We start from the raw sequence: 21,688 nt of genomic DNA on the forward strand, positions 1-21,688 counted from the left end.
AACTCAGCAGGTCGGGCAGCGTCTGTGTTGAAGTGTTTCTGGCCGAGACCCTTCACCAAGACCGGAGTGAGTGAAGTCCGGGGGGGGGTGTGTGCAGGGAATGAATCTTTTTCTTTGCTTTAAGCGCGCCTATTTAAATCCCCCTCTCCGCCGCTACCCCCCGCCCCCCGGTCCCAGGACCGAGATGCCACCCCGTTCCGTTCCGGTCCGCGCAATTAGCATCTCATTAGCATGTCATTATCATCTGATTAGGCGGTGATTAGCATGCGGAGGTGGGGCAACGGCGGCGCGAGTGCGCTGCCTTTCCGCGGATGGGCAGGTGGGGGAATAGTCAACATGGCGATGTTCGGCTGCGCTCTGTCTAACGCTGGTCTCTATCATCTCCTCGCCCTGGCCGTCTGGGCACTCTTCATCGCCAAAGGTAAGAGGGGGTTCTTTCTATCTTCTCCCCTTTGCAAGACCCTTCCTAGCGACCCCCTCCCTCCCTCCTGCGCCATATCGGCAAAGGTGCAAAGGAGAGCGGCGGGGGGGTGGGGGTGGATGTGAGAAAGCGTAGAGAGTCTCCGCTGCAGACGGAGAGGCTGTGGACTGAGATGCTTCCGAGAGACGGAGCTGGCGCTCGGGAAATCCCAGGAAAGTTCGCCGCTCTCTGCACCGGGGAAGGCGAACGACATATCCTCGGGGTGTTTTTTTTCCCCCTCTTAACCCGCTCCAGCTGCGGACGATCTGTCGGGAATTTCTGCAGGACACTGTTGTGTGTGTGTGTGTGTTTGTGGTGGTGGTGGTTGGGGGGGGGTGGAATCTGATTTCACCCTACGTGTGGACCGCAGGTCGGGGGGGCTTGTTTAGACGGAAAAGGGGGCTGCTCGCCGCGGAACGGGGTCTCCGGCAGCGCGGCGATTGTAGCACTGACCGAAAAGTTGCGAGTGCGGTTGTGTGTGTGTGTGTGTGTGTGTGTGTTTGTGTGTTTTAATGAGAGTCCACCCCCCGCGCTACCCCCCGCCCGTATTCTGCCCGGTGGGGAGAATGGACGGCCGGTGGCTGGCCGTCCGCTTTCCCAACCCCCTCGAGGGCAGGGAGCGGAGGGTTTCTGGCAGACGATGCCGTGTGGAGTGATGCTGAGGGCGGCGAGTGAGATCGCTCGCAAACACACACACACACTCTCTCTCTCCACAGACTGTGTGTCACTCGCGCTCTCCGCTCCAATCTGTTGCTGGGCGCTCGCTTGTGTCTCACCCCCTCCCCCTCCCGCGCCGGGTTCAACAAGTGTGGGGAGGCATGGTTGTGTCCCCGCCCCGAGGGAGGGGGAGCTGCCGCCCACCCTCACCCCGGGGTGGGGGAGGGAGGGAAGGGTGTCCTCTCGCACCCCCCCCAACTCACTCACACCTTTTGTGTGCAGGGGTTACTGTGGTTTAACTCTTTGTGTGGCTCGGGGACCGAGCGGCGGCTGCAGTCCGCCGCGTTTCGTAAAACAAAATTAACCGCTGCCGCCCCGCGGCGTCGGGTCGGCACTGCGGGGAGCTTTCGCTCTCTCAAACTTTGCATCGCCTCCTTCCCCCCCACCCCCACCATCCCCTTCCAGGTGAAAATCCCGACTCGGCGGCTCTCGGCCTCTATAGAGAGGGAGAGAGGAATGAAAATTCCCTCTCCCGCCCCCCCCCCCAAAGGGGAGTGTAGTACCCCCGCTCTTAGTGAGACCGGATCTCCCTCTGTGGTGTCGGTCAGCGGGGAGCTCCGGCGGCCCGAGTCCCGGCGCGGTCCGCGGTTTGCTACCCCTCCCACTCCCCGCTCTCTCTCTCTCTCTCTATATATATATTATAACACACACAAACACACGGTACTCCTGCCGCTCACACTCTCCGCCTGTGTTTTGTGCAAGTTTTAGCGGACGGGGGTTTTGCGAGCGGCCGCTGCGCGGGTCTCTGCTGGCGGGTTCCCGCGCCCCCCAGAGGCTGACCATCCGCCGCCCGTTTCTGCACCGAGCGGGTCTGCTGGTCGGAGGAGCCAATTCCACCCCCCCCCTCCGCTGTCAGAGACAAGAGCACCATTGAAAATCATCTACCAGTGTCGAACACAGGGGGGCCGGGAGCGGGTGACCGGGAACAGTAAGTTTTTATTTGCCTCGGTGAACGCTGTTGGCCATCAGCGCTCTCGAACCGAGCGCACTGTTCCCGGTGTCTTCAACCCTTTCCCACCCCCTCGCCCGGTGCACTTCGCGTTTACCCCCGGGGTGACGCATTTCAGTATCAGTACGTTCAACAACTTCCCCGGCACGGTCAGGATCACACCGTCCGCCGCCGCCTTCCCTTTACAATGTCCCACCCCGCCCTCGAACCCCCCGACCTCCCCCTCCTCTCTCCCGCGCGGGTCTGGCTCCCGGGTCGTGTGGGCTCTGCTTGTCGGGTATCTGTACCGGACGTTATCGGCACCCCCCTACACACACACACTCACACACATACATTCACACACATACACTCACACACACGCACACACTCACGCACGCACACACTCACACACACACACTCACACATTCACTCTCTCACACACACACATACATTCACACACATACACTCACACACACGCACACATTCACGCACGCACACACACACACACTCACACATACATAAATACATATATACACACTCAGACATACATACATACACTCACACACACACATTCACACACACACACACCCATACACACACACATACACATTCACTCTCTCACACATACACTCACACACACACTCACACACATACACTCACACACACACCCATACACATACATTCACACACACACACACCCATACACACACACATACACATTCACTCTCTCACACATACACTCACACACATACATATATACACACTCAGATATACATACATACACACACATACACTCACACACACACCCATACACATACATTCACACACATACACATTCACACACACACACACATTCACTCTCACACACACAGTATAGCGGGCTGGTTTCAACCCAGTGTTTCTTTCTGGAGAAATTGAATCGGACATGCGGTCGGGTCCTTCAGTTCAGGGGACCGAGAGAGTGGAGAAATTGGGGGAATCAAATACAGATATATATGTATTGAACGCCAGTGATGTGCGTGTTAGAGAGGCTTTTCGCTGCTAACGCACAACACGGTCAGCTGGGTGTGAAGTTCATGGCTGTTGAATACAGAAGCTGCCGTGCAGGTCTTCAGTCTTGTTATCATCTTGGAGATCTGTGCAGCTCCAACTTTCCGTGTGGGGGGGGGATGGTGGTGCTGTGCTGTGGTGTCGGTTTCTGACTGCAGCGATGGAGATCTCGGGCTCCTTACCTCTCTCGATGCGCTGCCTCGCGCCCTCTGTTAATCAAAGTCTTCCCGGCCCTCTGTGCGATTATTTCCCCCCTCCCCCCCACGGGGAAGGGCGGGTGTGTGTTTCGGGAAGGGGGGGGTTCCTGGTCGTAACAAAAATCCCCCCCTCCAGTAAAAAAAAGCACAGGAGATTCTGCAGACGCTGGAAATCCAGAGCAACACACACACACACACACACAGAAAGTCGGCATCTATGGGGATGAATAAACAGTCCACGTCGTTTCACCAAGAACCTTTTTTTTTGTATTTTATATTTTATTGAAGTTTATCATCAAACAAAACTTTCCATAAGATGTTTTTTTTTTCAGATACTGTACACATATACATAGAAACCCAAACCCAATTCACTCATTCCCTTCCAATCTTGAAGAAGGCCGAAACATCGACTGTTTTATTCCTCTCCATAGACGCTGCCTGACCTGCTGAGTTCCTCCAGCATTATGTGTGTGTGTGTGTGTGTTGCTCTGGATTTTCCGGGCTTTGCTCGTTCCAGTGCCGGTTTGAGGTGCTCCTTTGATCCACCCCTCGCTTAGAAGTTGTGCCTTTGCAGTTCCGTGCCGGAATCGCAAGCGGGCCGGCTGGGAAACCGAGCTGCTGGTCGGTGGGATCTGGAGTCTTGAACATCTTAAGCGTAAGCGAGTCAGTTGTACTCCGTACTCAGTACCGTGTCGCCGTGGGCGCCGACGCTCCCCGGAATATAAGGTCGGCCTTGGTGCCAAAGCCAGACGGAGCACTTCGAAATAATGTTTTTTTTTTTGAAATGCTGTGTACGCTGCTGACTGTGTCTTTACTTTCTCCGTAAGACAGCCAGTGTTCCTTGAGGCTCCGGCCAGATGGAACAGTGATAGTGTGGGGATTCAAAAAAAATGGTCTACTTTCCACCTGAATTCTGCAATTTCTTTTTAGGACCCCGCCCCCCCCCCCGTAAAAATGTTCATCCTCCATTGTGTCACTAATCACTTTCAGACTCAAACAGAGGCAATAGATTGGGGGGAGGGACCATCTTGTCTACTGACGCCAGGCCCACAAAATGTTGGCGGAGCTCGGCAGGTCAGGCAGAGTCTATGAGGTGTCCCGTTGACTATTCACTTCGCCGCCGTGTCTTGCACCCAGCAACACACATCAAAGTTGCTGGTGAACGCAGCAGGCCAGGCAGCATCTCTAGGAAGAGGCGCAGTCGACGTTTCTGGCCGAGACCCTTCGTTGCACCCTGTGATGCTTTGAAACCTCTCGAGTCACAGATTGAAAGGAAGTTGCGGGCGGGAGGGGAGAGGACGACCAGCGAGAAGGTGATAGGTGAAGCCAGGTTGGTCGGGAGGAGGATAAAGTTGGAAGCTGACAGGTGATAGGCGGAAGGGAAAAGGGCCGGAGAGGAAGGAATCTGATCGGAGAGGAGAGTGGACGGTGGGAGAGAGGGAAGGAGGAGGGACACCAGGGGGAGGTGATGGGTGGGAAAGGTAAAGGGCTGGAGAGGAAGGAATCTGATCGGGGAGGAGAGTGGACCGTGGGAGAAAGGGAAGGAGGAGGGACACCAGGGGGAGGTGATGGGTGGGAAAGGTAAAGGGCTGGAGAGGAAGGAATCTGATCGGGGAGGAGAGTGGACCGTGGGAGAAAGGGAAGGAGGAGGGACACCAGGGGGAGGTGATGGGTGGGAAAGGTAAAGGGCTGGAGAGGAAGGAATCTGATCGGGGAGGAGAGTGGACCGTGGGAGAAAGGGAAGGAGGAGGGACACCAGGGGGAGGTGATGGGTGGGAAAGGTAAAGGGCTGGAGAGGAAGGAATCTGATCGGGGAGGAGAGTGGACCGTGGGAGAAAGGGAAGGAGGAGGGACACCAGGGGGAGGTGATGGGTGGGAAAGGTAAAGGGCTGGAGAGGAAGGAATCTGATCGGGGAGGAGAGTGGACCGTGGGAGAAAGGGAAGGAGGAGGGACACCAGGGGGAGGTGATGGGTGGGAAAGGTAAAGGGCTGGAGAGGAAGGAATCTGATCGGGGAGGAGAGTGGACCGTGGGAGAAAGGGAAGGAGGAGGGACACCAGGGGGAGGTGATGGGTGGGAAAGGTAAAGGGCTGGAGAGGAAGGAATCTGATCGGAGAGGAGAGTGGACCGTGGGAGAAAGGGAAGGAGGAGGGACACCAGGGGGAGGTGATGGGTGGGAAAGGTAAAGGGCTGGAGAGGAAGGAATCTGATCGGAGAGGAGAGTGGACCGTGGGAGAAAGGGAAGGAGGAGGGACACCAGGGGGAGGTGATGGGTGGGAAAGGTAAAGGGCTGGAGAGGAAGGAATCTGATCGGAGAGGAGAGTGGACCGTGGGAGAAAGAGAAGGAGGAGGGACACCAGGGGGAGGTGATGGGTGGGAAAGGTAAAGGGCTGGAGAGGAAGGAATCTGATAGGAGAGGAGAGAGGACCGTGGGAGAAAGGGAAGGAGGAGGGACACCAGGGAGAGGTGATGGGTGGGAAAGGTAAAGGGCTGGAGAGGAAGGAATCTGATCGGAGAGGAGAGTGGATCGTGGGAGAAAGGGAAGGAGGAGGGACACCAGGGGGAGGTGATGGGTGGGAAAGGTAAAGGGCTGGAGAGGAAGGAATCTGATCGGAGAGGAGAGTGGACCGTGGGAGAAAGGGAAGGAGGAGGGACACCAGGGGGAGGTGATGGACAGATGAAGAGAAGGGGTAAGAGGCCGGAGAAGGGAAGGGAGTTGGGGAAATGAAAAATAAGATCGTCATTTCAAGGCTCTTCACCGCACAGAGCTACATTACGCTAACTGAAGCTTGCTTTTCTACACACGAATGGTTCTACAGATGCTGGAAATCCAGAGCAACACACACACACCCCTATGGAAATGAATAAACATACTTTTAGTCTCTCCGCCGGAAACGTCGACTGTTATTGTTCTCCATAGACGCTGCCTGACCTGCTGAGTTCCTCCAGCAATTTGTGTGTGTGTGTGTTGCCCTGGATTTCCAGCATCTTCTGTGTTTTTGTGAGAGGCTGCCATCTTTTTCTGGGCCACGCCCCCTCCCCCTTGTAATTGTGGAATTAATTGATTAGATTTGTGGTCATTAAAGTCGGCTGTTCGGCCCAGAGTTGCCCGGCGAGTGTTTTGTTTCGCAGTGTTGGTTCTGGGGTGTGTGTGTGTGTGTGTGGGGGGGGGGGTAAATTTCAAAAGGACATGAGCATCCAGCGGGGGTGGGGTGGGGGGGGGGAGTGCATCGAACCTGAGGTGTTTTTTTGGGCGGGAGCCAAACATTGTTCAACCTCCTGAATTGTAGAGGCGTCCTGTGCGGATTTTGTGTGTGTTTGCGCGCAGAAGTTAGCAACTCCGCCGATACCCTCGTCTAGATTCTCACTAGTTCAGTTTACAATGTGGCGATAGAGTATCGGATAACGGTGGAAGGGGGGGTGGATGCAGTGGTGGGAAGGGAGGGGGACGGCCTGGTCTGGTAGAAATTGTACTTTCAGAAGTGGTAAGGGGGGGGGGAAGAGGTGGAAGGGCTGTTGTTTGCCCCCCCCCCCCCCATGGCTGGCCCAACAGTGAAATCTTCGCCCCGGCTGCGGTGAGCTGTGCGGGGTTTGAACGCTGTCGCTGGTAACCTTGTGTCAGCCGTTCAAGTGACGTGATTCACTCTCTGCAATCCATCTCCAGCCAGCCTGTTCCTCGGTTGCGGAGACTCGGTGTCCCCCGCTTCATCTTCTGTCTCTGTGTGTTTAAAAAGAAGAGAAACCCGTTTACATTATTAAATCCGAAATGTGAAGGATCCGGGGGGGGGGGTGGGGAGATGTTCCTCTGATGTGGTTTGACATGCCAGGGGCAGGGGGGGGGTGGTGGTTTCTGTGCGTGTTTTTTTTACTGAATACCAGCTAGCCGCGGGATTTTCACCCGCTCGCTGCTGAACGTTCGTCGGCTCCCACCGCCAACACGGCTGTTTGTGGGTTTTTTTGTGCATTGGGAAAAGTGTGTGTGTGTGTGTGTGTGTGTGTGTGTGTGTGGTCGGATCACATCGTCCTCAGAAAACCGGGCCGGGGGTGAGGGGAAGGAAGCTGATTTATCCACCCAGAGAGCTTCAAGAGCCGTGGATGTTCCCGAAAGCTTTCTCTCCGCGGTTTACAAGTTGCATCGCTTTTCCGCAGCGGGGTGGCGGGGGGGGGGGGTGAAACTCTTCTCTGTTTATCCTTTTAGCTAATTTTTCAAACACCGCGTCTTCGGCAGCCCGTGCTAACGTTTAAAACGCTGATGTTATACAGAGGTATTTTTTTTAAAAAGAGGCAAGGGGAGTATCTGTTTCCCCCAGGGTTGGGATGTCCTGATGCCGGAGGTGAGGGAGAGGGGTGGTGATCTGAGGGGTAAGTTTTTCACCCCTCCATCCCACAGAGAGTGGTAAGCGGAGCTAGGAACGGCGGTAGAGACGGATCCATTAGGGATTTGTTTTCCTTTTTTAAAAGAAGATGTTTGGGGAAGAGCGAATGCGAGGTAAACTGAGGGGGGCTTGATAGTTAATTTCAAACAAGCATGGTGGCGGGGGGGGGGAAGAAATCTGCTGGAAACGGCGCACACCAACGGGAGGGACCCAGCCAGGTCAGTCAGGCCTCTCTCCGCATCGGCGATTGCTAATTGAACCGGTGGGATACTACAAAATCTGGTCTTTGCAAGGCGGTCCGGACCCGCTGCCGGCGCTGTCCATGAATCAGACACCCACCCTCCCCGCCCCGCTGGGCGACTTGAATCAAAATTGAGTTGCCTCAGTTAAGTGGCCGAAGCCACAGTTTAAGAGGGAGATGTGTGTTGCGGGGTGGGGGAGGTTAGATTGGCTGCCCGGCTCGATCACCTCACATCAGCCGAGGGGTGTTATTGATGGTTTAAGTGGTGTAAAAAGCTTTTCGTCGAGGCGGAGACCAGATGTGACCAGAAGCCGACGTTGGCACACTGGTTCCCATCCAACAGGCCTCCCAGCCCGTCTCCTCAGCTGGGGTTCGCTGTGCAGAAGTCTTGGGGGACGTGTGTGTCCGGGGCTGGGGTGCCTGGAGAGATATCCGCGGTAATTACACCTACTGCCCCCGCAAGAACGGAACAAATTTCCTGGCGTGTGGGAGTGATGGGTGAACCTGATTCTGATGTGGGTCTCCGTTTTGGACTGAGGGTGGGAGAGGGGGGGAGGCAGGGAGATGGGGAAGCACCAGAGGGACATTCTGTAATGATTAATAAACCAGTTGTTCCGAATCAAACCACCTTGCCTGGTGTCCCAGGGCTGGGTGCGTCTGGCCTCAAACACCACCCCCCCCCCACCCAGAGAAGCACCCGTCCCACATCCGCCCCCCCCAACCCCGCGGCGCTCCACCCCCTCCTCCCGCCATTCCTAATATCCTTTGCTCCCAACTCGCTCTCCGCTCCACGCTGCGCAAAGGTCTTAGCTACCCCAGCGCCCGAAGGCTGCAGCACAGTACGGGCCCTTCGGCCCACAATGTCGTGCCAGCCCTTTGATCTGCTCTGAGATCAACGTAGATCTTCACTCTTAAGGCCCCGGGCCAGAGTTAAATACCGTCACAGTGAAATAATAATTAGCTGATTCCACGGGGCTGCAGTCGCCGTTCCCGCCCGGGGTTGCGACGCTTGGCCGGTGTCTGAGTGCCGAACTCCTTCCTGATGGCAGCAGCGAGGAGGGGGAGCCAGATTTCATCCGTGCGCCCGTGGAGAGTCCCCTCAGCGTCCGGAATCCACCCGCCACCCCCGGCAGGGCGTCCCACACACCCACCATTCTCTGAGTACGGGGTGGGGTGGTGGGGAACAGCACTTGTCTCTGACACCAGATGCTCAAGTCCATACCGTCAGTGAGGAGGGCCCGGTGTGTACACGTCTCCTTTTGAAGACTCCCATATACCCTGTGCAGCACCAATTCGGGGGGGGACACCGAGGGTCCTGACCAGGCGCCAGCGGTGTGGAGTTGCAAGGTCATTTTTTCTTTGGAGGAAGGTAGCGGTGAGGCCTTTTATTGGAAACTGCCGTGTTCCCGCGCAACTCTTCACCCAACGAAGTTGGAAGTAAAGTTTTGCTGTGGGAGTAAGTGCATGCCCGTCACATCCCCGCCCTGAGATCCTTTAAAACCTCCTGGGCATACTTAGCAAACGGGTTGAGCAGTGACTGTACGCAGGATCAATGGGAGCAGACTATGCAAAGGCAGACAGAAATAAATAATGACGACATGGGCTAACAAGATTTAGAGTCCGTCACTGAGTGTAGTTGCCCCCTTTTGTTCAAGAGCCTGTTGGTAGTAACTGTCCCTGAACCTGGTGGTGTGGGTCCTGAGGCTCCTGTACCTCCTTCCTGATGATTGAGGGGTAATAACTGTTCCTGAACCTGGTGGTGTGGGTCCTGAGGCTCCTGTACCTCCTTCTTGATGGTTGAGGGGTAATAACTGTTCCTGAACCTGGTGGTGTGGGTCCCGAGGCTCCTGTACCTCCTTCCTGATGGTTGAGGGGTAATAACTGTTCCTGAACCTGGTGGTGTGGGTCCTGAGGCTCCTGTACCTCCTTCCTGATGGTTGAGGGGTAATAACTGTCCCTGAACCTGGTGGTGTGGGTCCCGAGGCTCCTGTACCTCCTTCCTGATGGTTGAGGGGTAATAACTGTCCCTGAACCTGGTGGTGTGGGTCCTGAGACTCCTGTACCTCCTTCCTGATGGTTGAGGGGTAATAACTGTCCCTGAACCTGGTGGTGTGGGACCTGAGGCTCCTGTACCTCTTTCCTGGTGGTTGAGGGGTGATAACTGTTCCTGAACCTCATGGTGTGGGACCTGAGGCTCCTGTCCCTCCGTCCTGATGGCAGCAGCGAAAAGAGAGCATGTCCTGGGCGGTGGGGGTCTCTGATGATGGACACCACTTCCCTACGATGGCGTCTCATGCAGATGTGCTCCATGTTCCTTGAACCATCACATTGATTTTTTTTCAATCAAAGTGCATATATATGTCACCATATACAACCCTGAGATGCATTTTAATGCAGGCATACTCAACAAGTCAACGGAACAGTAACTGTAAACAGGATTGAATGGAAGATCAGCCAGAGTGAAAAGACAAGTATAAATAAATAGCAATAAGTAATGAGAACGTGAGATAAAGAGTCCTTAAAAGTGAGATCATTGGGTGTGGGGACACCAGAGATAGAATGAGTGTAGTTAAATCGCAGACGAGAGGGGATCTGCAGCTGCTGGAGGTCCCAGCGACATGCCCAAGACGCTGGGATGTGGTTATCCCCCTTTTTTGTCCCAGAGGGAGGAAACCAGAGGAAAACCCTGACGGTCATGGGGAGGAATGTGCAAACCTTCTTGCAGAGGGCTTAACTCTGAACTCCGACGGCGGGCCACGAAATTGCATCGCGGTGTTTTGTTCCTTTTTTCGTTCCAACTTGTCCGACTGAGAGTGTCGTGCCACTGCCCCCCTCCTCCCCCAGTGATATGTATCCCCCAGATCTACCGTCGTATTTAATTAGGCAGTGTCGCTACCCGTTCTCCTTCTCGGGAACGCGAGCCAGCGACTGGCCGTTCACCGGGTCGTGGAACATCTGGCGATCTACAACATTAAAATCAACCGGGGCTTTGATCTGGATTTGATAATATTCCAGCAAATTTCCACCCCCCCCCCTAAAATCGGTGGTTGCACTAATACACTGTGACTAATACGATTTTAAGTAATGAAGTCATTTATTGCTTTTCATTTGTTATCCTGCCCCTCTAGTGGATATTATTTTTTAAATCATTAATTTCGTGCAGTGCTTCCACACTTTTTTTTCCGCTTCGAGGCCCTCGTGCTGTCCGGACGCTCCGGAATAATTCCCGGGGGGATTAATCTGCCGGGTCGAGATGCTGCTGCATCTTCCCCAGCCCTGTTTCTTCTTGGGGGCAATGAAGCAAATCCAAAATAACAGCAATTTCATTTTTATAAAGAAATTATGCACCAGCAACAGCTCTCACCAGACTGCAGAGTGCTGGTGTTATGTGGGCAGTGTTAAAGCGCGTCGTTAGGGATGTGCCTCCTTCTTAGTGCGAACGATAATAACTGGGGGTAATAACTGTTCCTGAACCTGGTGGTGTGGGTCCTGAGGCTCCTGTACCTCCTTCCTGATGGTTGAGGGGTAATAACTGTCCCTGAACCTGGTGGTGTGGGTCCTGAGGCTCCCGTACCTCCTTCCTGATGGTTGAGGGGTAATAACTGTCCCTGAACGTGGTGGTGTGGGTCCTGAGGCTCCCGTACCTCCTTCCTGATACTTGAGGGGTAATAACTGTCCCTGAACCTGGTGGTGTGGGTCCTGAGGCTCCCGTACCTCCTTCCTGATACTTGAGGGGTAATAACTGTTCCTGAACCTGGTGGTGTGGGTCCTGAGGCTCCCGTACCTCCTTCCTGATACTTGAGGGGTAATAACTGTTCCTGAACCTGATGGTGTGGGCCCTGAGGCTCCTGTACCTCCTTCCTGATGGCTGAGGGGTAATAACTGTCCCTGAACCTGGTGGTGTGAGTCCTGAGACTCCTGTACCTACTTCCTGATGGTTGAGGGGTAATAACTGTTCCTGAACCTGGTCGTGTGGGTCCTGAGGCTCCTGTACCTCCTTTCTGATGGCAGCAGAGGGAAGACAGCATGGTGGGTGAAGGGGTGGTCTTCAATGAGGACACTGCTTTCTTGGGGCAGCCCTCCATGTCGATGGATTCTGTGGTGTGGGGGTTGGGGTTACTTTGCCTACGATGGGCTGTGGGCTGCCTCCACCACCCTCCATCGCCTTCTCCATTGCTGGGTGTCCACACCCGGGCCCCGATGCAGCCCGTCAGGGTGCTCTCCTCCGTGCGCCGATGGGAGTCTGTCAGGGGCTTTAACGGCGCCCGTTTCACTGTGCGTTTTGATGGAAGCGCGAGAGATCGATCTAAATCTGAGTGCTGAATATCCTCAACGGTGTTGTCTTTCTGGAGAAGCCGACCGGTCTTGTGATATTTTTTAAGACAGCGCGTAACAGGCCTCTTCTGGCCTAACGTGTCGTGCATCGCCTAGCAACCCACCGATATATATTTTTTTAAAACCCTCGCCTAATCACAGGACAATTTTATGAAGGACAATATCCTACCAATCCGGTACGCCTTTGGACTGTGGGCGGAAACCAGAGCCCCTGGAGGAAACCCACACCACTCGCGCGCGCGCGCGCACACGGGGAGAACGTGCAAACTTACCCACAGAGGACGCTGGGATTGAACAGCCAAACTCCGAAGCCCCGAGGAGCACGAGCACCGCGCCCTAGCCACTGGGGCAGATTCTCTCTGGACTGGGACGCCTGCTCCTCGAATTAATTCCGCACCCCACCCCCACCACACCTCTTCACTCTCCCCTTCCTCTCTGGTCCTGTGCTGAGGGGTGACGCCGTCTGTTCACTACTTTTTCGCAGATGCTGCCTGGCCTGCCGGGCTCTTCCACTATCTCGTGTGCTTTGCTCTAGTTTAATCCCACCGGCGCCTGGCCTGAGAGTTGTCGTTACGCGGGGAAACTCGGCAGGCCAGGCTCTATATGGGTGAAGTGCAGGCGGCGTTTTGGGCCGAGACCCTTCATCAGGACCGGGGACGAAGAAAAGATGAGGAGTCAAGAGTGAGGAAGTTGGGGGAGGCGTGCGGGAAAGGAACTGTCTGCAGAGCCATGGCTGACGACACATGACACTCTTGACTTTTGCCTTTTGGTTTGAGTTCAACATTGGAAGGGATCCGCCGACGGTTTGAACCCCGCCTTCCCGCGCGCGGGCTTTTATTTTCTCCGATAGCTATCTGTATATTGTACGGTACCTGCAAAACAATACGAATGGCCTGTACTGTGCTGTAGGTTTCTACGTGATGTGACCTACTGCTGAAATGGCAAAATGCCCCCCGAGGCACCGCAAGGTGCGACAAGGGACGGCAACTGTTGAGCGGGTCGGCCGGCCTTTGTGGAGGGAGGAGCAGTTGCCGGCAGAGATGCCGATAGGAACAGGTGGATCGTCGCTGGCTCTGTGATGTGAAATTTGATTTCTGTTCTCTCTCTCTGAATTTGCAGTTCAGTACAAACCCCGTCATCATCACACCAGACAACCAGCCACTCCAGCGTCGTTTGGTTGATGCTGAGCAGGTGGGCGACGGCTGAACCAGGTGAGAGTGGGCAGTGGCGCAGAACGTGTTCGATGTCCTGCGCCCCTTTTGCCGCACTCACAGGATTCGCTGGTCTTTAAACCCCACTTCGCGTGGCCAAATTCGCGTTCGTCCAGTGATCTGAAGGTCGTGAGTTCGAGCCCCAGCCGCGGCAGCGTGTTGTGTCCTTGAGCAAGGCACTTAACCACACATTGCTCTGCGACGACACTGGTGCCAAGCTGTACGGGTCCTAATGCCCTTCCCTTGGACAACATCAGTGGCGTGGAGAGGGGAGACTTGCAGCATGGGCAACTGCCGGACTTCCATACAACCTTGCCCAGGCCCGCACCCTGGAAACCTTCCAAAGCGCAAATCCACGCTCTCACGAGACTAACGGATACCTGTGGAAACCCCAGTTCACCACATTGTCTCCCGTCCTACAAACTCTCGCTCTCGCTCAACAAACACCAAATTACTATCAATTATATATATATTTTTTAAAAGTGAAGAAATCAAATTGCTGAGGTCAGACGTCAGGTGGAGGGGTTAGAGGCTGTTTCTCAAATGCTGGGTGAGGGTCTTAAAGCATCTGGGAGAAGCGTGTGTACGTGCGTGAGCTGGCTCCCCCTCCCACCTGCCCACTGTTGCTGTTCTGCTGGAAATCTATTTCCAGAACGCGTAGAAGCCCAGAAATGGTGCTCCCTTCAGAATTGAAACACTCTGATTCAGCAGTTTGCTGGACTTCGCTGGTGGTGAATATCAAAATACTGTGGTAGCTTCACCTTGGCTTTAGAGAGGAGAAGCTGAAGGGTTCACTCTTGCCCTTTTTCCAGTGAGTATTTGATTTAATGCTTTCTGTCCATCGTTGATTACTGTTAACATCAGCAACAAGGTGTGTATAGCTGTCAGCTGACTTGCAGTGCAGACATTCTAGTTTTGACATTTAATTTGGTTAATGCCAGCTTTCATCTCTCTCCTCCAGGATTTGATCCTGTTTAACTGTAAATAACTGTACCTGGCTTCTACGTGACAAGACGTTTTTCCCACTAGTCTGGCAATTCCGTATTTGCTACTTAAAATTTTTTTTAAAAATCCCTGAAGATGCTTACAAAATTGTTTTGGTACTTTAAGGGCACTCTGGAGTGGTCGAGTTGTCAATGAAGTAAAAACGTTTGCGTACCGGGGTGGCGGTGGGTGGGGGGGGTGGGTTTGGAATGCATGTTCAGTGTAACTGGAAGACAATGGCCTCTTTTCGACGTGTCTTGACCACTAATTAAAGGAAGTTGGAATGATTTTCCAGAAGAGTACAAAGATTTACTGGAATGTTACCTGGGTTTCATCACCTAAGTTACAGAGAAAGGTTGAACAAGTTGGGTCTTTATTCTCTGGAACGTAGAAGGTTGAGGGGGGACTTGAGAGAGGTGTTTAAAATTGTGAGGGGGATAGACAGAGTTGACGTGAATAGGCTTTTTCCATTGAGAGTGGAGGAGATTCAAACAAGAGGGCATGAGTTGAGAGTTAAAGGGCAAAAGTTTAGGGGTAACATGAGGGGGAATTTCTTTACTCAGAGAGTGGTAACTGTGTGGAACGAGCTTCCAGCAGAAGTGGTTGAGGTAGGCTCGATGTTGTCATTTAAAGTTAAATTGGATGGATATATGGACAGGAAAGGAATGGAGGGTTATGGGCTGAGTGCAGGTCGGTGGGACTAGGTGAGAGTAAGAGTTCGGCAAGGACTAGAAGGGCCAAGATGGCCTGTTTCCGTGCTGTAATTGTTATATGGTTATATAGTTATAAATTTTTTATCAAAGTATGTATATGCGGCCGTACACAGCCCCGGGATTTGCAGGCATTCATGGTAAATACAAGATACAGTAGTATCAGTGAAAGATACTGGACTGGGGAAGGGGGGAACCTGATGGGAGAGGATGGAAAGCACGGAAGAAAGGGAAGGGGGAAGGCACCCGAGGGAGGTGATGGGTGAGTCAGGAGAGCGGGGGGAAGGAATGGTGAAGGAGGTGGGGGGGGCATCACTGGAAGTTCGAGAAATCGATGTTCCTGCCTTCAAGTTGGAGGCTACGCAGACGGAATACGAGGTGCTGCCCCTCCAACCCGAGTGGGGCCTCATCGCGGCGGAGATGAGGGCTCGCACGTTGGAATGGGAAGCGAAATTAAAATGGGTGGCCACTGGGAGCACCCATCTGCAGCCCCGTTTCTCTTTCATCAATCAACTTCCCAGCTCTTTACGTCACTCTTCTCACACACCCCGCACCCCAATCATCACCCCCCCCCCACCCACCGCCCATTTCTCACTCTTGATTCCTCATCTTCCTTTTTTCACCAGCCCGGCTCTCGGCCCGAAACGTCGACTGTTCACTCTTTTCCAAAGATGCTGCCTGGCCTGCTGAGTTCCTCCAGCGTTGTGTGCGCGTGTGTGTTGTTTAGAATCAATCTCCGTTCCGCACCCGCCCCCCCCAGCCTTGAGGGACTGGACATCTGGCCTCAGACATCCTCTCCCTCAGCTGCTGTCTGCAAACTGTCAAAGCAATAAATAAGTTTCTGAATTGCACTGGAAAATTAATAGCTGCTACAGATTAAATTGTCACTATTGATGTGGAAATTCTCTCTCAGGCACTTTTTATTGTGCATTCACTTGGCTGGGAGTGAAAGGGAAATCAAGATCCTAATTGGAAGAATTATTGCAAACTTGTTTTTTTTTCAAAAGTTCAAATTTAATCAAGTGAGACCTGTATCCCCACCTGCCAATACTGCTGCTCCAAAGCTTTGTTAGTTCTAAGTCACAGTGGCTGTTACACTGTTACATGGTGTCTATCTTGTTCTGTACAATTCCCCCCTGCCCCCCAAACCATCCCACACATCCCTGCCACCCAGGACATACTCCCTGCTCGCTGCTGCCATCAGGAAGGAGGTACAGGAACCTCAGGACCCACACCACCAGGTTCAGGAACAGTTATTACCCCTCAACCATCAGGAAGGAGGTACAGGAGCCTCAGGACCCGCACCACCAGGTTCAGGAACGGTTATTACCCCTCAACCATCAGGAAGGAGGTACAGGAGCCTCAGGACCCACACCACCAGGTTCAGGGACAGTTATTACCCCTCAACCATCAGGAAGGAGGTACAGGAGCCTCAGGACTCACACCATCAGGTTCAGGGACAGTTATTACTCCTCAACCATCAGGAAGGAGGTACAGGAGCCTCAGGACCCACACCACCAGGTTCAAGAACGGTTATTACCCCTCAACCATCAGGAAGGAGGTACCGGAACCTCAGGACTCACACCACCAGGTTCAGGAACAGTTATTACCCCTCAACCATCAGGAAGGAGGTACAAGAGCCTCAGGACCCACATCACCAGGTTCAGGGACAGTTATTACCCCTCAACCATCAGGAAGGAGGTACAGGAGCCTCAGGACTCACACCAGCAGGTTCAGGGACAGTTATTACCCCTCAACCATCAGGAAGGAGGTACAAGAGCCTCAGGACCCACATCACCAGGTTCAGGGACAGTTATTACCCCTCAACCATCAGGAAGGAGGTACAGGAGCCTCAGGACTCACACCAGCAGGTTCAGGGACAGTTATTACCCCTCAACCATCAGGAAGGAGGTACAAGAGCCTCAGGACCCACATCACCAGGTTCAGGGACAGTTATTACCCCTCAACCATCAGGAAGGAGGTACAGGAGCCTCAGGACTCACACCAGCAGGTTCAGGGACAGTTATTACCCCTCAACCATCAGGAAGGAGGTACAGGAGCCTCAGGACCCACACCACCAGGTTCAAGAACAGTTATTACCCCTCAACCATCAGGAAGGAGGTACAGGAGCCTCGGGACCCACACCACCAGGTTCAGGAACAGTTATTACCCCTCAGCCATCGGGAAGGAGGTACAGGAGCCTCAGGACCCACATCACCAGGTTCAGGAACAGTTATTACCCCTCGACCATCAGGAAGGAGGTACAGGAGCCTCAGGACCCACACCACCAGGTTCAGGAACAGTTATTACCCCTCAACCATCAGGAAGGAGGTACAGGAGCCTCAGGACCCACACCACAAGGTTCAGGAACAGTTATTACCCCTCAACCATCAGGAAGGAGGTACAGGAGCCTCAGGACCCACACCACCAGGTTCAGGAACAGTTATTACCCCTCAACCATCAGGAAGGAGGTACAGGAGCCTCAGGACCCACACCACCAGGTTCAGGAACAGTTATTACCCCTCAACCATCAGGAAGGAGGTACAGGAGCCTCAGGACCCACACCACCAGGTTCAGGAACAGTTATTACCCCTCAACCATCAGGCTCCTGAACCAAAGAGGGGATAATTTCACTCACCCCAACACCTTCTCTTTCAAGGACTCTCCATCTCCTGTTCTCGATCTTTCTTGCTTATTTATTATTTTTATTACTTTTTTTCTTTTGTTTTTGCATTTGCACAGCACGCTGCCTTCTACATGTTGGTTGTTTGTAGCGTGCGGTCTTTCATCGATTCTGCGGTTTCTCGGATTTGTCGAGTGTGCCCGCTGGAAAACGAATCTCAGGGGTTGTATGCGGTGAGATGCGGGTACTCTGATAATCAATTCGCTCCCAACTCAGATCCACATGGAAGGTGGCATTCACGGTTGCCTCAAAGCTCTCCCCCGAGCAAAACAAAACAATTAATTTCCTTAAGTGTCAGATTTCATGCCTGCTGCTCTGCTTGGAGCAACAGACACTCCCGTGGTAACCGGTACGCCTGCGGAACGCCGGAGGAAACCCGGGCACCCAGAGGAAACCCTAGCAGCGGTCACGGTGAGAGCGTTTACAGTCTCTTTGTAGACCGCGGTGGAATCTGAAGCCTGGTCTCTGCTGCGGCCCCACGGGCCACAGGTCTGAAGCAGAACGAGGAGGTCGACCTAGGCAATTGGGAATAAGTGTTCATTGAACTCACCACACCCGACTTGGCTCGTCCATTTCCGTTCTCGGCGAGTTACGGCCGAAACCACCCTGGTCAGTTGTTTCCCCAGAAAGACTAACTTTACGACCCCATTTACATCGGTGGTGCACAAGTGGAACAGGTCAAAAGCTTTAAGTTCCTCGGGGTCATTATCACAAATGACCTGACTTGGTCCATCCAAGCAGAGTTCACTGCCAAGATGGCCCTCCAGTGCCTTTACTTCCTGAGAAAGCTAAAGAAATTTGGCCTGTCCCCTAAAACCCTCACTAATTTTTATAGATGCACTGTAGAAAGCATTCTTCTAGGGTGCATCACAACCTGGTATGGAAGTTGTCCTGTCCAAGACCGGAAGAAGCTGCAGAAGATCGTGAACACGGCCCAGCACATCACACAAACCAATCTTCCGTCCTTGGACTCACTTTACACCGCACGCTGTCGGAGCAGTGCTGCCAGGATAATCAAGGACACGACCCACCCAGCCAACACACTTTTCGTCCCTCTTCCCTCCGGGAGAAGGCTCAGGAGCTTGAAGACTCGTACGGCCAGATTTGGGAACAGCTTCTTTCCAACTGTGATAAGACTGCTGAACGGATCCTGACCCGGATTTGGGCCGTACCCTCCAATTATCCGGACCTGCCTCTCGGGTTTTTTTGCACTACCTTACTCTCCATTTTTCTATTTTCTATTTATGATTTATAATTTAAATTTTTAATATTTACTATCGATTTGTACTCCAGGGAGCGGGAAGCGCAGAATCAAATATCGCTGTGATGATTGTACGTTCTAGTATCAATTGTTTGGCGACAATAAAGTATAAAGTAAAGTACTCTTGGACATTGCAACCGGCAGTCAAACCAGTGAGGGTTGTCCTGAGCCCCAGCGTGCTATTCCCACACGCCTTAACGTAGCCGGGACGTCTTCGGGCGGTGGGAGGGAACCAGAGTGCGGTGACGTGTTGAGCGCACGATCTCTTTCCGGAGGCCTGTGGGAACCAATTCTGTCCGGGTCGCTGGCGCTTTTAAACGCGTCGCGCTAACCACCTCGGCTACAATGGTGCCCCCTACCTCCAAACAGTTAAATAAATAACTTCAAATCCACCGGGAATTGTTGTGGGGGGGGGGCGGAGACCCACGCGAGTTCACGGGAAGAGCGTACAAACTCCCTTAGAGAGCGCATGATAGTGTAGTGGTTATATTAACCCGGTAACCCAAGTCCAATTCCCGCTGGGGCACCGTTGCTGTCGCTGGAGCCCCATGCACGCGGGAGTGGATGTGAAGCGTGAAAATTCAGACCGATCCACCGAGATCGTCCCAGCGTTTCACGTTACCGGCTCACAATAATTCAGCGAGGGAGGGAATGACTGAAGCTGTTGCCTGACGCTCAGACACGAACCGCCCTTCTGGTAACCCGACCTGTCAAAGCGAGCGTTCTGGTCGTTGGGATTTCAACGTGTGAGGGAAAAGAAGCTCCTGTGAAAGGCTGCAGAGCTTCATTACAGTAATAGATTTTTTTAAAAAAATAGAAGAGGAAGTCAGCTGGGTTTTAAATTGTTAGCAGAGCAGAGATTTGAGGAATTCAGAAAGAGCGAGTGTCAGTCTCCCGAGTTGAACAGACGTCTAGTATCAGAATGGGGTCACAAAATGCCAGAGGAGCTCAGCAGGCCAGGCAGCGTCTAAGGAAATGAGTATTCAACGGTTGACGCTTTCAGGCCGGGACCCTTCGTCAGGACTGGAAAGGGAGGGGAGGAAGGTGAAGGCGATCGATTCCCTCTTCTCCAGCCGTTTCACCAAACAACTTCCCAGCTCTTGACTTCACCCCCTTCCCGGCTCTCCCGGTTCCGACTGTCACCTGCCGCCTTTTACTTCCTTCACCTCCACCTGCGTGCTCTGACTTCCTCCCCCTTCTTCTCCAGTCCTGTCGAAGGGGTCTCGGCCCAAAACATCGACTGTTTGTTTCTCCCCATAGATGCTGCCTGATCTGCTGAGTTCCTCCAGCATTGTGTGTGTGAAAATGTCTGGTTTAATATCACGGGCATATGCTGTGAAATTTGTTGTAATGCCGTGCCTGTACATTGCAATACGTAATAATGTACAATAAAAAAGTACGTGTTGTGGGCGCGTGGCCAAGTGGTTAAGGCATTGGACTAGCGACCTGAAGGTCGTGAGTTCGAGCCCCAGCCGAGGCAGCGTGTTGTGTCCTTGAGCAAGGCACTTAACCACACATTGCTCTGCGACGACACCGGTGCCAAGCTGTATGGGTCCTAATGCCCTTCCCTTGGACAACATCGGTGTCGTGGAGAGGGGAGACTTGCAGCATGGGCAACTGCCGGTCTTCCACACAACCTTGCCCAGGCCTGCGCCCTGGAGAGTGAAGACTTTCCAGGCGCAGATCCATGGTCTCGCAAGACTAATGGATGCCTTAAAAAAAGTACGTGAGTAAAAAGTAACGTAGAATATATATACATTTAAAATTATATTTTGTTGGGCGCGTGGCTAAGTGGTTAAGGTGTTCGTCTCGTGATCTGAAGGTCGCTAGTTCGAGCCTCAGCTGTGGCAGTGTGTTTGTGTCCTTGAGCGAGGCACCTAATCACACATTGCTCTACTGTCTGTGCGAGGAGTGGCGCCCCACACAGACTTCCAATCTGCGCCCTGTAAGGCATGAAAATGCCCGACGCAGGCCTCTCATGGTCTGAGTCGACGTTCTCTCCCTCCCGAGGTACTGTTCATGGGTTCAATGTCCATTCAGAAATCGGATGGCAGAGGGGAAGAAGCTGTTCCTGAATCGCTGAGTGTGTGCCTTCAGGCTCCTGTACCCCCTCCCTGACGGTAACAATGAGAAGAGGACAGGTCCTGGGTGTGGAGGCATTGCTCCTTGGGACGCTGGGGAGGCCTCGTTTCCCACGATGGAACCGACAGAGTTTACAACCCTGTGCAGCTAATTTTGATCCAGCACAGCGCTCCCCTTCCTCACGCCCCCCCCCCCCGCGACACCTCCATTCCAGATGTCGTTGCAGCCAGTCAGAGACCCGACCTGATCTGCTCTTTCTCCCTCCCGGTGTTCAGGGCTGACCCTTGGGGTGTCCGCCAGTCGAAGACAGCTGGGAAGCTGTTATGTTTGAGGAAGAGTGTGTGGCCTCCAGGTGTGCAGACAGGGTGGGGGGGGGTGTGGTGGCGCAGAAGGTGTGGGTTTCCACCCTTTTGGCTGGATATGCCCCAGGGCATAACTTTTAAAGCAGTTGTTT

The 21,688-nt window shown here is 53.5% G+C and overlaps 1 protein-coding gene across 5 annotated transcripts in view; it reads left to right on the forward strand.

Moving 5' to 3' along the window:
• The first annotated feature begins 293 nt into the window (after window positions 1-293).
• LOC134341002 (cell adhesion molecule 1-like) overlaps window positions 294-21,688 on the forward strand; it is a 582,596-nt gene continuing 561,201 nt past the window's right edge. For 4 of the 5 annotated variants that reach the window (XM_063038685.1, XM_063038687.1, XM_063038688.1 and 1 more), the window contains exon 1: window positions 294-421. In XM_063038685.1, coding sequence (XP_062894755.1) covers window positions 337-421 — 85 coding nt within the window. In that variant the 5' untranslated portion in view covers window positions 294-336. The remainder of the gene's footprint in view (window positions 422-21,688) is intronic. The other variant, XM_063038686.1, reaches the window with a different exon arrangement.

Source organism: Mobula hypostoma, chromosome X2, assembly GCF_963921235.1.
Source record: "Mobula hypostoma chromosome X2, sMobHyp1.1, whole genome shotgun sequence".
NCBI lineage: Eukaryota > Metazoa > Chordata > Chondrichthyes > Myliobatiformes > Myliobatidae > Mobula > Mobula hypostoma.